Source organism: Lycorma delicatula, chromosome 3 (assembly GCF_047948215.1).
Source record: "Lycorma delicatula isolate Av1 chromosome 3, ASM4794821v1, whole genome shotgun sequence".
In the NCBI taxonomy this organism is placed as follows: domain Eukaryota; kingdom Metazoa; phylum Arthropoda; class Insecta; order Hemiptera; family Fulgoridae; genus Lycorma; species Lycorma delicatula.
The window spans coordinates 85,706,477-85,725,182 of record NC_134457.1 but is presented as its reverse complement, the minus strand read 5'-3'; the positions used below and the strand labels follow the sequence as shown (position 1 = coordinate 85,725,182).

General features: G+C 31.5%; 1 protein-coding gene across 1 annotated transcript; it reads left to right on the top strand.

The window, feature by feature from the left end:
* Positions 1-361: 361 nt before the first annotated feature.
* Positions 362-18,490, top strand: LOC142321161 (protein CIMAP1D-like). Its single transcript, XM_075359155.1, has 4 exons — positions 362-377; positions 3,094-3,306; positions 7,532-7,733; positions 18,081-18,490. The coding sequence occupies exons 1-4, from the start codon at positions 362-364 to the stop codon at positions 18,358-18,360; spliced, it is 711 nt and encodes a 236-aa protein (XP_075215270.1). The 3' UTR covers positions 18,361-18,490.
* The last annotated feature ends 216 nt before the right edge of the window (positions 18,491-18,706 follow it).

Here is an 18,706-nt window from a genome sequence, read left to right as displayed (position 1 = left end):
TCTTAATCTATGTTGTTAAATTATGGTAAATAGTAATGCTTGACGAATAAAATAAAACTGAAAGAATTTTATTTTACACAAGTACTTTTCCATAGAAAAATTATACAAATTTATAAATGTATTTTGTTACCATGGATTATTTAAAAACTATATAAATTTGTTAAAAATGTTGGTTTTGATGTATTATTATATTTACTTTGTTTATAAATATTAAAAGAAAATCGTTAAATTCGGTTGATTTATAAGTTATATTCAAAATAAATTAGACATATGAAGTTAAAAAATTAAATTGATATTAAATTTAATTTCCCTCTATATTACATTTTATTCAACATTCGACAACCATATTGCTGACAGCATTATGGTTGTCAAAGGAGGTATGTAAATTATTGTTTAAAATATTTTTATCACACGTTTTCAAAATACACAAAACGGCCTGTAAAAATTTTGTTTGGTTAAACTGTTACACTAATTAAGAATAAGATTGTATAAACTCAAATTTATTTAATAATTAGTAACATAAAATACAATAGTTATTCTGTTGAAACGTAATAGTTATTCAGCTTGCACCATTCGACTATTTTATCAATACAAATTATTTTTTTCTCACTGTTGCATACCGTTGCCAACTTAATACAAATTTATTAAATGTTACATATGATTAATTTATTATATATTCAACGCACCTCCTTAAATTTGTATTTTCTTTTCTTTATAATTTCAACATTTCTCTAAATTTTACAAACTTTGTTTTACACAACAATGTAGTACATCTGAATTATTTTCCGACTTTATATTAATTATCTTTATTATAATTTTCATTTACAGAATGATACTACACTTTAGTATGCTTAGATTTTTTTAAGTTAAATTTATCGTATTTCACTAAAATTAACGCTCCGGAGTTACCCTCCTACATTTTAACAGCTTTATTAATTTCTTTCAGTATACCACGTACAAAGTTAACATCTGGCACTGTCTCGGTTAACTCTACGTACTCGGCGAACGTTGATGATTTAACTAGCAAGATTACCAATATTACCATTATTGAATAATCTTATTACGTACCCTGATGACGATTTCATATCCGTAATATCATCTGCCCATCAGCATCAACTTAACAATGAATAATCTTAATTTAACAGCATCAACTAAACAATTCATAATCTTAATTTAACACTTTGAAAGTTAGTTTTAAATCTTTAATGAAATAAAAATACAGTATTTTAAAATTCTAAGAGCGTATTTAAATTGAGTTTCATCGTAGCATCTTTGAAATATGCTTAAATAACTCTTACCAAAAGCAATTTCGGTCTCGTTCCTTTACTTATGTACATAAGTGCATCTATAAATGTATGTATTTTACTCTACTACCTATTTCATGTGCAGGTTCTAATTTTAAATTGGTATCCATTGACGATTAGAAAAACAAATTATACTTTAAGATAATTAGATTAGTAAGGCTATGGCCAGACGAGCGTTTTTTTCATGCTGTAAACACAGCTTCTTTTCACGCGGTTAAAAATCCACACACAGCCGGCCAAAGGTGCGTGTTTCTTTAATGTGAGCTCAGTCGTTTGTTTGTGCTTTCCAGTACAACGTGGATCCATTTTCAAAAAACAAAAATGTTGTTAACACGTTAAGTGCCTTATTAATTGTTCCCCTTCAAAGAACGTACTGGTTACATTTTGTTGTAAGTGACCGAAAAGTAAAGGGAAAATACGCTTTTACAGAGTAAGCTGAAAAGGGACAAAAGCGTGATTTTTGCAACAGCCACTTTGAGCTCATTAATTGCTTTCTTGAATTCAACTAAAAATAATGTCACTTATGAAGAATTTTTTCATTTCGATACCTTCAATATTAACCAGCAACTTTAGTCTAATGGTTAAACTCATCATCTCAAAATCAGCTGATTTTTGAAGTTGAGAGTTCTGAAAGTATAGCAAGCTGGTAGCAGCAATTGTATTTGTGTATATACACACACGCAGACTTGGTAGGAGCTGGAAAACTGGTTGGAGAAAACAAACAGACTTTCAAGATTATTTCTACAAATTATTTATAAAAAAATATATTTCATTAAGTGTTTTCATAATTTTATATGTTGAATCAAGTTCTCTGATATATTCCAGTTGTTTATTCAAAATGGCAACATAAATATAATTTATAGCTTTGCATATAATTCAGCTGCTTTGCAAACATTAGCCTCATCTCCTTTTGCTCTTGCAGCAACATCTTTACAATTTTTGAACTAAAGAAATTTGAGAATCCTTTTTTCTAATTTGAATACTCAGTCCCATCAAAAAACAGTATTATTTTCATTTATACCATTTTTCTTAGCATTTAATAAAACAAAGATAGACTTTTTCTTCTTATACAAGTTCTTTTCATTTTTAATTCCCACTTAATGTTTATTTTCACCCTTTTTATTAATATAACCATGCTCTGTTACCATGTTATAATGTTACAATAATATTGTAGGAACTTAATTTATATAATAATTAGTAATAAAAATTAATACAATATTACTCAGCTGCAGTAGTAATATGTATCATTGTTCTGTTTTATTAAGACTAAAATTAATCATTTTCACCTCTTTCATAGTATTGCCAACTTAAATAAATACAAATTTATTAAATATGACATACAATTAATTTAGTACTTATTCAACACTAATTTCAGGACTTTTCAATTTTTTATGGGGAAAATAGAAGGGTTAGTACTCTGTAGATATATTAGTATTTGTGGGTTTTTTTTGCAATTTATGGATTCAAAATATTTCCCTTGGAAAAGGCTGCAGATAGTTAAATCCCTATAAGAAAGTAGTTGCTTCAAAAAATGTGAATGCACTTTACATTGAACTCAGGTCATATTTATAAAAATAAAGAAACAGATACAAAAATACAAGAAGTAATAACAAAATAACTTAATCTTCAATTAGATTTAATTCAGATCTACTGCATAAAATAAGCTATGAGTGTAAAAAGTTTAATATTTTACTCATATTTATTCCTTTTGTTAAACTGATTTTTTAAGTACTTATCAGATTTTTATTTACTTCAATATCTATCAATTCTTTCATCTTGTCTTTAATAGGTCCTGCACCAAATGTTTATAAGCTGCCAACACTTGTTGGATACCAAGCTCATGATACAACCAAAACTAGAAATCCAGCATATACTATCAGAAGTAAATTAGCACCTGATAAAACTGGTCTCGGTCCTGGATTATATGACCTTAGTACAAAAACAAGATATGGGCCTTCAAAGAGTCCAGCATATACATTCTCTATATATCATAAAGAATATTGTGAGTAAAAGTTTAGTTTTATTTATAACTTAATTTCTAATAAATTTTATAGATTTCATTGAGATTAGGACTTTTATAGTGGATTAATTGCTTGAGGCATCAGAATTACCATTAAAATACAAATCCGCAATACTACCCAGTTGTTTTACTAAAAGTCAAGTAAAATTTAAAAAATGTACTTAAGATACCATGACCTGTAGAAGACCTATAGATGTGTACCATTCCAAAAATACCGGCAAATTGTACTTCTAACCATTAAATTGGAATAATTTGGTAAACTAATTAGAAAATTCTCTGCTTTCCTAGCCTTAAGAATAATCAGTATCACTCTTACTAAATTATGTAGAAAGTCTTTTGTCTAATCTTCTAAATTTATATATATATATGAGGTGCGACAATAAAGTAATGAGGCTGATTTTTCTTTGCAAGATGTGGCAACCCTGCAGCTTGCGTAGGCACACCATCTTTGACCTTGGTCTATAAGCTATTTCTAGTCCAAGGCACATTGATGCAACTGCTCAGTCGTGAGTAGTGCTGTAATAAGTGAACAAGTGTTTGTGTCTCTCGTCACAGAAAAGAAACCGCAAAATACTGCGGAACGGTATGCCATTTCTTTTTGCGTTAAATTGGGTGAAAACGCGACGACAACTTATGGTAAGCTTCAGAAGGCTTTTGGAGAGGAGGTTATGTCAAGAGCTCAAGTTTTTCGGTGGCATAAAATTTTTAGTGAAGGCAGAACGAATGTTGAAGATGAAGACCGCAGTGGACAACCATCAACCTCACGGACAGATGTCAGCTTGACCAGGGTGCGTGAAATCGTACGATCTGATCGAAGATTATCCGTGAAAATGATTGCAGAAGAGCTCAACATCGATCGAGAAACGGTTCGTCTAATATTAACTGAAGATCTTGGTATGAGAAAGATTTGTGCAAAAATGGTCCCCAAAAATCTCACACAACAGCGAGAAACACGGGAAAATGTGGAAGCCGATCTGTTAGAGCAAACGGAAATCAATCCAGATTTGTTGAGCCGTGTTATCACTGGTGATGAAGGTTGGTTTTTTCAATACGATCCAGAGACAAAACGCCCAAAGTTCGCAATGGTGCTCAAAGAGATCTCCCAGACCAATAAAAGCTCGCATATCAAAAAGTCAAAAGTGAAATGCATGCTTGTGTGCTTCTTCGATTCCAAGGGAATTGTTCATAAAGAGTGGGTGCTTCCTGGACAAATAGTTAACCAATAAATCTACAAAGAAATTTTAGAAAGACTTCGTAAACGAGTTCTTCGTGTCCGTGCCAACATTGCTGATAATTGGATTCTGCATCACGATAATGCGCCATCCCATACTGCTCTGTCAGTACCACTGAAATATAGAAATACTGGAATGGGCACTAGCGTTAGAAATCCGTGCCAACAAAGATAGCTGATTTAGAGGTATACCTCTCTTTGTCTACAGTCCGTTCAAAAAGTATGTGACCAACATTCTAATCACAAATCACAAGTTATCTTTCATAATTCAAGTTATTGTAGAAAGTTTTTATAAAAACATTTATATGATACAATGATTAACTCAACATTTATTTAATATTCATAAGCAATGAAATTTTTCTATTAATTAAATAGAATTATGAGATTTTATCACTTAATACAACTACAATTAAGTTAATGGAATCACTTTCTGAAGGGACGGTACGTTAGGTACAATGCGCATGCGCTGCACTGTGCGACAGTGAAAACTATACCTCTAAATCAATCTGTCTCACGTTCGTTTTCCGCTCACGTTGGACATAGGCAGTGCCCATTCCAGTATTTCTATATTTCAGTGGTCAGTACAGCAATTTTTAACCTCAAAGCAATTTCAGTACTACCACAGCCACCTTATTCACCAGATATCGCTCCGTGCGACTTTTTTCTATTTCCAAGAGTCAAAATGGCGGTCAAGGGACACCATTTTCAAACAACTTAAGGTGTACAAAAGGCTGTGACGAGGGTCTTGGAGGATATTACCGAAGATTGGTTCTAGAAATGTTGCCATCAGTGGCAGAAGCGCTGGAATAAGTGTGTGAAATCAGAGGGGAACTACTTTGAAGGAGACAACACTAAAACGGTAAGCAATATTTTTTTCACATCAGTCTCATTACTTTATTGTCGCACTTCGTATATATAATACTTATTACTGCATTAGAAAATTGTTCTTAACTTATTTTCTGTGTTGTTAGATTATGTGCAATTCCAGTTTTACTATTGAAAACAATTTTTTTATACCAATAAAAAATGTTCTATTTCCATGATAAAAATTACGCAACTTCCTTGGTGATAACTCAGCAACATTAAAAAATGCTAAATTGAAGTTCCAGGATTCAATTTCAGGTAAGGTATTTCACTACTTTTGTAGCTAGGTAAACTATCTGAAGATCTTCTTCCTATCAACAGATGCCACTTCTCAAGAATAACTATAGAAACACAGCATCACTAAAATGTTGCAAATGGGTATTAATGGTATTTTCATGACTAATTATTAAACCTAATTTAATTTTTACTTCCTTGTACGAAGTAAAGAAAGTATTGTGATCATGGAAAATTTAGGTTTTCAGATTTAACGGGAATATCCATTTTGACCATCCCTGAATCCATTTTGCCTAGTTTCGGCGTGATGTATGCATGTGTGTATGTATCTCGCATAACTCAAAAACGATTAGCTGTAGGATGTTGAAATTTTGGATTTAGGACTATTGTAACATCCAGTTGTGCACCTTCCCTTTTGATTGCAATCGAATGAACCAAAAGTGTTCAAAAAATCCAAAAAACTTTGGATTTTGAACTTTTTCTTGAACTGTAGTAACAAGCCCTCATTAAAAGCTTTTCAACGATACATCAACAAAAGTGGTACTTATTTTCATTGGTTGCAGAGTTATAGACAAATAAAATTTTAATAAAATATTTGGACTTACAAGGAGAAGGCACATCAGACTTCATCTCCTTTTTTATCTTTTTTTTTTAAATATATTGTTTTATTAATAATTATTAACCTCAGATTGTAAAAAAAATTACTATAAATAATAATTAAATAATAACCATAAAAATAAAAAGTATGAAAGAATATCAGAAGTTATTAATGAAATAAAATTTTATGTACTTTTAATTTTAAAAGAATGTGTAGATGTAATTTAATAGGTGTACAAGGAAGTCATGTGTTGTCCAGATCAGATTTTCTACCATATATTAAGCGACTGACAAATTTTTACGATGCAAAATAGTAATCACTCCATGTATATTAACTAACCATTCAGGTTGATTCTGAACTTCTAACAATCACATTTCTCTTAGCAATCAAAATTACAAAGGAGATATAATATTTCCTGATATGTTTAATAAATAGATCTGCAACAAGCTGCTCAAAGCTAATAATTCAGCTGGAATAACCATATCAGACACATAATTACCTCCATTATTACACAAGAAAATGTTTGTTTTGTTTAATTGTATATTTTAATTAATAGAAACGGGACGCAGTAATTCTCCTCTCTTAAGTTATACTTAAATTTACCTTTCCTGTTTTGCATCAGGCTTGTTTAGCAATAAAACAAATTAGTTTTTGGCCAGTTGAAGCACAACCCATATCCCAGGTTTTTTTTAAAACAAATAACAAATTTTAATAATTGAAGTGTTAAAGTATTATATTTACATACATTAACAGGAAAATTGTTAATTTAAATCAAGAATGGGTTGATGTATATTGTTCAGTCTTTGAATTAAAATATAATTTCGCTACAAAGTCCATTTTCATGATGTAAGATACAGATTGGTAACACTGTGGGTCATTAGGTGACTGCAAAGATTAATCATCTACTTTTCATTCTGTAGGCAGTACAGCTGAATTGATTGATGGACAGTGCAATTCAGTATAATGTATCTGTTTACATCAGTCTAGAAATTAGTAATCTTGGTAATGTCTAGACAGTTTATTATAAATAGAAGAAACTTACCAATAATTAATTGTAGTTTCAAAGTCAACAGTATAAAATGCATTAAAAAAAGTAAATTTTTGAAATAAACTGAAAAACAACTATCTTCAGTCACTTTGCTGATACGTGTAGATTGAAGTGATTTTTTTTTTTTCATCTAAGAACAAGCAAGTATGATAACTAGTAATGTTAACAAAAGATATGTGTAGTTATATGTATTACATTAACATTAAATACATATTTAATTTATTTTTCCCAGCTCCAGTCACCAAGTCTAGATCACCTGGACCAATTGTTTATGCACCAGTTGGTGTAAGGAAAGAAAACCCACCAAAGTATACTATAGGCCATCGTACTAAGGAAAATCTTCATAGACATTCACCTGGACCAAATATTTATACTTTACCTCCAGTACTGGGACCAAAAGTTCCCAATAAACCAACTATCGGAGCATTCTCTATGTAAGTACATTATCTTGTTTTGAGATAAATTGCTTTGTAACAGTCTGTAAACTCTAATTGGGCTACATAACTATAAGCACTTAAAAATAATGTTAACAGTAGTTCATAACCATTCAAACAGTTTAAAGTAATGATGATACTTTATAAAGCTGTGTACTTTTAACTCTTGTGTATTTGTCTTTCAGTTAAATGTTTGAAGTACCGGTACTTTATGTTAGTAAATTTTAAGTTATTTCTGCTAATTTTATCCTGGAAAAATTCTAATCAAAAGTACAGTGTAGTTAATAGACTAAAGAAAGTGTGAACTAAATATGTTTGGCCTGTGTGGATTACCAAATAGTATTAAGAGCAAACAACAACAATGAGATAGGGAAAAATAAAAAGCAAACTTGGGAGAATTGAAAAGGATACTGGTTAGGAAATGCAGGAAAAATTATATACATAAATGATTAAGTATAAAAGAGAAAGAAAGAAAATGAAAGAGAATAGTACAAGGCAGTTCGGAATTAAGTTTTTACCATAGTAAAAACTATGGTTTAAAACTGTGGTTTACTATGGTTTAAAACTGTGGTTTACTATGGTTTAAAACTGTGGTTTACTATGGTTTTTACCATAGTAAAGAATGCACATCATAATGTGCATTCTTTACTCTGATTTTAGAAAAAAGATATAAACAGAGAAATAAATTGCAAATAAACTAAGGAAATAGATGTTATTATCTCAAGCAGAAGAATCTTTTAAAAAACTGTATACTTAAAAAAGGCAATGCTGTAATCTTTGTGGTGTTAGCTGTGTATATGAGTCTAAATTTCAACCCACCGGTTTGGTCTAGTAGTGAATGCGTCTTCCCAAATCAGCTAATTTGGAAATCGAGAGTTCCAGTGTTCAAGTCCTAGTAAAGTCAGTTATTTTTACATGGATTTGAATACTAAACCGTGGATACCGGTGTTCTTTGGTGGTTGGGTTTCAATTAACCACACATCTCAGGAATGGTCAAACTGAGTCTGTACAAGACTACACTTCATTTACACTCTTACACATCATCCTCATTCATCCTCTGAAGTATTATCTGAAAGGTAATTACCGAAAGTTAAACAGAAAAAAAAGGATGAGTCTAAATTTCAATTAAAGTTACAACTGTATGTACTGTATAGGATTTACTTATCACAGTAATTAAGCCTTTTTATTTTTGAATATTGAACTGTGTGTGATAAATTAAAACAATAATCATTATATATGATTTACACGATTTTAAACAAAAACTATACATAAATCTATATGTATTTTTAAAAGAAAAAGAAAAAAGTGGAACTTACATGAAAATTTGAGTTATTGAATAATGTATTTAAAATTATTTAGGCGTACTCTGCAAACATTTTAACAAAAATAATGTTGCAAGAAAACAGTATAAATTAAAGAAGTTTTACATTACTGTGAAATTTCAATATAGTATAAAATGTAATAGATCAGTAATGGATAATATTACAAGTTTATAAAAAATCAGAACAAGGATTTAGGTGAGTCCCACAATTATCTTAGAAAAAAATCAGAAATAAGAGAAAGAAAATGGATAGCAAGGACAAGCAACAGCAACAGGAAGTAATATAAACATCAGAGTACAGTAAATGTGGTATGTAGGAAGAGCACATACAGACAGATTGATGAGATCAAGCTAATGTTTAAAAATGACTGAAGGATTTTTAATTAAGGCCACTGGATTGGACCAGATAAAGAAGTCTTTATTTTGAGGATGTCATGGACTTTTTCACAACTAAGAACAGGCTGAATAAAATATACTTTTTATATATTAAATATTAGTCATTTATTCAATTAAGTATTTAATAAAGTGATTAATCCAGTCAAATAATATTTAACCAGATTACTTAAACTGTTGTTCTTTAATAAATTTATTATTATTTTAGTTTTTGGTAAATGTAATTAGCAAGGTGTTAGTAATGTCCATAAACCCCCTATAAGCTATACTAGCTTATCCTGTATAAAATTAGTCATATTAGAATGGTAATCATCAAAATTGTTATTCAAACTGTCTATTCACCTAACATATGAGTGAGACACGCTTTTTCCTAAATTGAATTAATTTAAGAGCAAATAATGTAAGGCAAATTTACATTATTAATTAATTCAATTTAGGAAAAAGCGTGTCTCACTCATACATGTCTCACACCTCCTCTATGAATCATGAGACCTTGCCGTTGGTGAGGGGGCTTGAGTGCTCAGGGATACAGAGTAGCTGGACCGAAGGTGCAAACATATCGGAGAGGTATCAGTTGAGAGCCAGACTAAGGAATGATTCCTGAAAGAGGGCAGCAGCTCTTTCAGTAGTTGTTAGGGGCGTGAGTCACAATGACTTAAACGGCCGTATCAACATCACTCAGTCCTCTGAGTACTGCGCAGCTGAAAGCAATGGAAAACTACAGCTGCTTTTTTTCCAAGAAAATGTGGCTCTCTGCATTTTCACATAGCAATAATGGAGGCGCCTTCCTTGGTAAAATATTCCGGAGGTAAAATAGTCCCCCGTTCGGATCTCCGGGTGGGGACTACTAAGGAGGGGGTCACCAGAAAATTAAAAAATAACATTCTACGACTCGGAGCGTGGAATGTTAGAAGCTTAAAAAAGGTTGGTAGGCTAGAAAATTTAAAAAGGGAAATGGATAGGGTGAATGTGGATATAGTAGGAATTAGTGAGGTTCGGTGGGAAGAGGAAGGCGACTTTTGGTCAGGTGATTTTAGAGTAATTAACTCAGCGTCAAATAATGGGCAGGCAGGAGTAGGTTTCGTGATGAACAAGAAGATAGGGAGGAGAGTGGAGTATTTCAAAACGCATAGCGATAGAATCATTGTAATAAGGATAAAATCAAAACCTAAACCGACAACGATTGTTAACGTTTATATGCCTACAAGCGCCCATGATGATGATGAGGTAGAATGTGTATACGAAGAGATTGATGAAGCAATTAAACACGTAAAAGGAGATGAAAATTTAATACTAGTTTGAGATTGGAATGCAAGCATTGGAAAAGGCAAGGAAGGAAATATAGTGGGTGAATACGGGCTGGGCAAAAGGAATGAAAGAGGGGACCGACTTATAGAGTTTTGCACGAAGTATAATTTAGTAATTGCCAACACCCAATTTAAAAATCATAATAGAAGAATATACACTTGGAAAAAGCCAGGCGATACTGCAAGGTATCAGATAGATTATATCATGGTTAAGCAAAGATTTAGAAATCAACTCGTTGACTGCAAAACTTACCCTGGAGCAGACATTGATAGCGACCATAATTTGGTGATAATGAAATGTAGATTGGGGTTTAAAAACCTGAAGAAAAGTTGTCAGATGAATCGGTGGAATTTAGAGAAGCTTGAGGAAGAGGAGGTAAAGAAGATTTTTGAGGAGGACATCGCAAGAGGTCTAAGTAAAAAAGATAAGGTAGAAAATGTAGAAGAAGAATGGGAGAATGTTAAAAAGGAAATTCTTAAATCAGCAGAAGCAAACTTAGGCGGAATAAAGAGAACTGGTAGAAAACCTTGGGTTTCAGACGATATATTGCAGCTGATGGATGAACGTAGAAAATATAAGAATGTTAATGATGAAGAAAGTAAAAGGAACTATCGGCAATTAAGAAATGCTATAAATAGGAAGTGCAAACTGGCGAAAGAAGAGTGGATTAAAGAAAAGTGTTCAGAAGTGGAAAGAGAAATGAACATTGGTAAAATAGACGGAGCATACAGGAAAGTTAAGGAAAATTTTGGGGTACATAAATTAAAATCTAATAATGTGTTAAACAAAGATGGTACACCAATATATAATACGAAAGGTAAAGTCGATAGATGGGTGGAATATATTGAAGAGTTATACGGAGGAAATGAATTAGAAAATGGTGTTATAGAGGAAGTTGAGGAGGATGAAATGGGAGAAACAATACTGAGATCTGAATTTAAGAGAGCATTAAAAGATTTAAATGGCAGAAAGGCTCCTGGAATAGACGGAATACCTGTAGAATTTCTGTGCAGTGCAGATGAGGAAGCGATTGATAGATTATACAAACTGGTGTGTAATATTTATGAAAAAGGGGAATTTCCGTCAGACTGACGTGTTATAGTCATGATACCAAAGAAAGCAGGGGCAGATAAATGTGAAGAATACAGAACAATTAGTTTAACTAGTCATGCATCAAAAATCTTAACTAGAATTCTATACAGAAGAATTGAGAGGAGAGTGGAAGAAGTGTTAGGAGAAGACCAATTTGGTTTCAGGAAAAGTATAGGGACAAGGGAAGCAATTTTAGGCCTCAGATTAATAGTAGAAGGAAGATTAAAGAAAAACAAACCAACATACTTGGCGTTTATAGACCTAGAAAAGGCATTCGATAACGTTGACTGGAATAAAATGCTTAGCATTTTAAAAAAATTAGGGTTCAAATACAGAGATAGAAGAACAATTGCTATCATGTACAGGAACCAAACAGCAACAGTAACAATTGAAGAACATAAGAAAGAAGCCGTAATAAGAAAGGGAGTCCGACAAGGATGTTCCTTATCTCCGTTACTTTTTAATCTTTACATGGAACTAGCAGTTAATGATGTTAAAGAACAATTTAGATTCGGAGTAACAGTACAAGGTGAAAAGATAAAGATGCTATGATTTGCTGATGATACAGTAATTCTAGCCGACAGTAAAAAGGATTTAGAAGAAACAATGAACGGCATAGATGAAGTCCTACGCAAGAACTATCGCATGAAAATAAACAAGAACAAAACAAAAGTAATGAAATATAGTAGAAATAACAAAGATGGACCACTGAATGTGAAAATAGGAGGAGAAAAGATTATGGAGGTAGAAGAATTTTGTTATTTGGGAAGTAGAATTACTAAAGATGGACGAAGCAGGAGCGATATAAAATGCCGAATAGCACAAGCTAAACGAGCCTTCAGTAAGAAATATAATTTGTTTACATCAAAAATTAATTTAAATGTCAGGAAAAGATTTTTGAAAGTGTATGTTTGGAGCTTTATATGGAAGTGAAACTTGGACAATCGGAGTATCTGAGAAGAAAAGATTAGAAGCTTTTGAAATGTGGTGCTATAGGAGAATGTTAAAAATCAGGTGGGTGGATAAAGTGACAAATGAAGAGGTATTGCGGCAAATAGATGAAGAAAGAAGCATTTGGAAAAATATAGTTAAAAGAAGAGACAGACTTATAGGCCACATACTAAGGCATCCTGGAATAGTCACTTTAATATTGGAAGGACAGGTAGAAGGGAAAAATTGTGTAGGCAGGCCACGTTTGGAGTATGTAAAACAAATTGTTGGGGATGTAGGATGTAGAGGGTATACTGAAATAAACGACTAGCACTAGATAGGGAATCTTGGAGAGCTGCATCAAACCAGTCAAATGACTGAAGACAAAAAAAAAAACAATAATGTAAAACGAAGGGTTTGAATAACATTAATTTAAGATAAATTTTTAATTCACATGATGTAGCTGGCATCTGACTTAAATATACCACCAAATATCTTGCATCAAGCCTAGAAAAGCTAGAGGAATATAGACTTAAAATAATTAGTTATGATTTATTTAAATAGATTCTAATTCCAGTTTAAATAATTAGGTAAATACTATAAATCCCAGAAAATAATTAGACATTTTTTAACCTTTTTTTTATAATTAACTCTTGCAGTGTTAATGCTTTTTATAAGCATAATTAATGAAGTCGAGCTTTAATATCTGTTTCTGATGCTGTTAACTACAAGTAATGAACACTTATTTTGTTTCTCAGGTCATCTTTTAAATTAAAATTTAATGACTGCTGTATATGTTTCTTACTTATGATCAGTTTTAATATATTTTTATAAAAATCACAAGATAAAGTAGAAGGGTAGTTAGAAGAAAATGTAAATGATTAGTTAGATGATAATTTTTATCATTCCATATTTTAATCTGGAATATAAAAACTGAAAAATGCTATGATGCCCAACAGAGAAATCATCATGCCAAAAATTGGGCCACCTAGTCTGAAGAAATCAAGCAAAAAATAGGGCAACTTACTTGCATATGTACACGTATATATCCTAACAGAATTTTTCAATAGTAAAATTATATTTTTTGGTTGGAAGGGATAATGAAAAATCAAGTTCTGCAAAAATCTTACATACAAAATTTATCTGATTAGCACAATTATATATAGTATGCTGTGTAGCTCTGCAGCCAGGAAAATAAAAATTTTAAACCAATTTTTAATGTCCTAAAATATTGCAATATGCTAAAAAATCAAACTACTGTCGCAGGTCGATCAGGATACTGAGAGATTTATGTTAAGAACATAAATAAAATAAAACAAATCAGTAATAATAAACAAATAATAATAATAATGGTAAACATAACCACAACAATATTAATAATAATAATAAATGTCAATAATAATAAGCAGTGATTGCATACAAAACACAAGGTTAAGGTAATTGTCAGGATTTATTTACAGGTAGTTAAACATTGAAAACCAGAATTCAGTCTCATTGACAAGATATTAGCATAACCATTAATCTTAACACTTTTAACAACTAGCCTTGTATTAACAACAATAGATATGACAAGTATAAAGTTCTTTTACTGCAAATATGTTTCCTGTTACAAATAAAACTACCCGAACAATTTATGGATGAAATTTAGTAGATATCTTTTTCACCAATTGTCTAACAGTAATTCACCAAACCACTTATTGTTTTCAAGTACTGGAATTACTTGTGATATCACCTTAATTGCATCGAACTTGTACGCACTAGAAATTCGCTCCTTCACTGACCTCCTTGCAGAATGCTCTTGCTTCAAATGTGCATAAATAACTCCTTCCTTAGAACTCTATCGTAGCACACTCTTGCAGACTCTCCTCAAAGACAGATTTTAACTCATCTTCCCTGGAGTATTATACTCCTATCCTTTTGACCTGCAGGACCAGATTCCAGTTGAGTGTGAGAAAGATTGACTGAACCCTTTCCCATGCATTAATAACCTGGATCTGGTAACTATTCTCAGAGAACATCTGTTTAGATGTGTCAGCAGGCAGTATTACAAAGGACAATTGTTAAATGGACCTGTTAGCTATACTAAAAGGATTTCTTTTAGCCCCTTTCTAGATTCCTCCCATTATTATATTTGCTACTACTTTCTTCTTAATTGGCAGGAATTTGTTACTCAGGTTCGTTATACTGGTCTTCTTACACTACCTTTTTGTTAATTATCTCATTATTCTTCCTCATTTGAATGTAAATGAATGTTGTATACTCAATTATCACATCTTGTCACTAATGAAGTGTTCTTTGGCATTATAGTGAACAGTTATTTCAATCTTCAAGTCTTCTGTTACAAATCTCTTTTAACTGTCCCAAAATAAAACCTGATACCAAGAAAAGTGTCATTCTATGACAAAAGAGTTAATCTAGAATATAGTAAAATTTTCATTACAACATACATTCTTAATGCTTGTAAAACATAGTTTTGGCAGTCAACATTCTGAATATGATGCCACAAAATTTGATCAGTGGCAAAAATACCAACCATTGATTACAAAATATCACTGAACATTAAACAATTCTACAACCCTCAAAATTTTGAGAGAAAATTACTTATTATATTTATATATGTTTAAGAACTATTATACATATATGATAGTTATTTTTGTTTAAATTACATCAAACCAAAAATTGTCTCATTAACTAATCTCCCATTAATGAACAAGTCTTTTATTTTACTAACTCTATGTAAATTGGGTGTCTGAAAAAGAACCCAGGGTTTCAAGAACAAAAATTGTTTTTATTTTGTAGTACTCAGTAGTGTTTTTTCAACATAAACTTGAAGCAGCAACAATTAAGTTTACACATTCTCACTCAGATAAAAGTCTTATATTAGATTATTACACAGATCAAGCTGTTACCAGCTCAGGCTTTAGTATTATGACCATAAGAGAAAGCACTGTGCATGAACTGGTTCACAGAAAAAAATTAATGACTTTTAACAAAAATATTACACTCTAGCCTATCATATAAATTCTTTAATGAATGACAAAATTTTACATACATCTTGTGATCAGTTTTTGAGAACCAAAAGGTTTTTGAAAGGGCATTCACCAGCTACCTAAAACAAGTGCCAAAAACACAGAAAGAATGTGACTTTCTTTCTAACAAAGTCCAAAACATTCAGTACGTAGTGTTAGCTGCCAATTAAATATTCCTAAAAGCACTGTCCATGATGTCAAGCAATTGAAACTTTGTCCTTATAAACTTCAAATACTCCATGAAATTATCACCTCAAACAGTTCAATTTGTTAATAACCATGTTAGATTTCATTACTGCTGATGAAAACTACCGGCAGTGCATTTTATTTTCTAATGAAGCAAGATTTCATGTTCATGGAATCATGAATTGCCATAATTGTCAAATAAGCAGCTCAGAAAATCACGCAAATTGGTGGAATTCATCTGCAACTTCTAGAAGTGAATGTCAGGTGAGTCATCCATTATCAAATTTTTGGGTAGTATTTTTTCCATGAGCAGACTATTACAGATACAGTGTACTGGGACATGTTAGAGAACTTTATTTTTGCAGATTGAAAATATGAAGACCTAATTTTTCAACAGGATTGAGCCCCTTTATATGATGCAGACTATGCTCAACAACAGGGTCCCAGAAGGCTGGATAGGCAGAATAGCTCCCATTGTTTGGCCACCACGAAGCTTACTTGAGCACTGGCACTAAAGCATACCAGCAGCCATGAAAGTGATTCCTGCAAATATATTTGCCAAAGTGTGGATTATTATGGTGGTCTACTTAGGTTTTGGTGTAGTTTAAGGTTTGCAGAATTGTAAACAGAGCTCATATTGAATTACATTAAGAGGTATATTAACGAAACTTTAGACTTTATACTTTAATGTAATAAAACAAAACATCTCTAATTCTAAATGTAATAAAGTAAATTTATTTTAAAGCAGCATAATTTTTTTTGAGCATCATGTAGAACTCATCTCATTATTGTATGAACAGATATTTTACCGCAATACTGACAATTTTTAACATTATCAAAGGATCATGAAATATATGATTTAAAGCACTCCATTGTTAAAAATACAACACTCCACTATATAATCAAAATTAAATATTAAAGAAATGACTATCGGTATACTGCACATTCTCCAAGTACCCTTTGCAGCGTTGTCAATCAATCTCATGACCTCGTTGGTGGCACCAGCAGTTGATCTGATATACGTTTTTGCATCGAGTCTTTCTTCCCCATAATGGTCGACTCGTGGTTGGGGGTTTCCGGAGATCAGGATAGGTATAGATACCAAAGGATTTGGCGGGGTTAAGAAGAATTTCTTCTTTAAGAAAAAATTCCCCTTATAAGACAGCGTTTGACTTAGAATATTTTCACTTACCATGAATTGCAGAAAATTTTCAGTCCTACTAACATTACTATGTAGTAAACAACTTACAGTCTTGTTCAAACTCGTACAGCTCGAAAACAAACGACCATAGTCCCTATTACTAACAACAGTAAGGACTATCTCCAAAAAAGGTTAATAAAAAATATGTCAACCAAAATCGTTAATTCATTGAAAACAATCCACTACACTTTAACCAATAATTGCCTATGCATGTACCAAAAAAATACACAGAAAAACCCAATCAAAAGGCCAAAAAACGTGGAGCAATTTTACACACGTCTCACCTGTACGAAGTCTCTTACTCAACTAATAAGTAAAATTAAAATACAATAACATCAGTTAACAAAGCCAGGTACTAATAATGATTACAAACACTCTCGCAAAATTATAATAATTTTTTTTAGCTTTCAGCTACCACAGCCCCGAAATAAAACAAATTTCATGATAAAGTAAATTACTCTTTAATATTCCAAAACACCCTTTGAAATAAAGTTTGACATTCAGAGAATATCAGCTTATAACCCAGGATTTTTGAAGCCTATACTACATTTAAAAAAATTAAGCTTTGAAGATATTTAACTAGGAAAAAACTAAAAAAAGGTTATACCCAACCCTTTAATACATAATTAATTAGGCATTAAGTGAAGTGGTACTGGCTACAAACTGTTTTTTTATATATAATTAATTTATAGAATTGAAAAATTGTTCACAGGTTTATATTATAGAAATTTAATATTACATATGAAAAATACCAAGCCCGATTGGAATTTAAACCTGGAAGCCCTTTCCAGTGAAAGATTGAGAAACACTGCCCCTCCATCCTAAGTTGGCGTTGTACTGATATTATATTATTTGTAAACTAATATATTTTTTTTGTAATTTTGCAGGGGTTTAAAGGCTAAAGAAATGAAAAGTGAAGGTATACCAGGCCCAAATAAATATGACAGTCATCGATGTTTAAATGCTGTAAAAAAAAAAATGCCAGGCTACACTATGGGTTCAAGAGTATGGCCACCTGATCCTAAAAAACCATATCCGTCTGCTAATAGATATTACATTAAACCGCCAAAAAAACCAGGTTTTACATTTGGTGTAAGACCAAATTCTTCTAAATATACATATTTTACTGTTGATGATTTACAAACATTGACTACTCAAAGAATTTAACCAAAATATTTTATAGAGATAAATGTTTTATAAAGTGTAATTTTATTGTTACTTCTTAAATTATTTGTAACAGTTTGAACTCTGCTGCAAACATAAAGATGCTGTTTAAAAATGTATCCCTCTTAACTGTTTTCCATTTTATAATACACAGATATAGGTTTTTTCTACATTTCTCAAGAGCATGAAGTTAAAATGATAAGTGATTTTGTATGTTTATCTAAATTTAAAACTGATTTTTTTTTCTTTAATTTATGTATGGTTTCAAGAAAATACATGAACATTCTTAATCACTAGCCCATTGTAAAAATTTTTTAATCTGAGACCTGCAATGCATCCTCTCATTTCT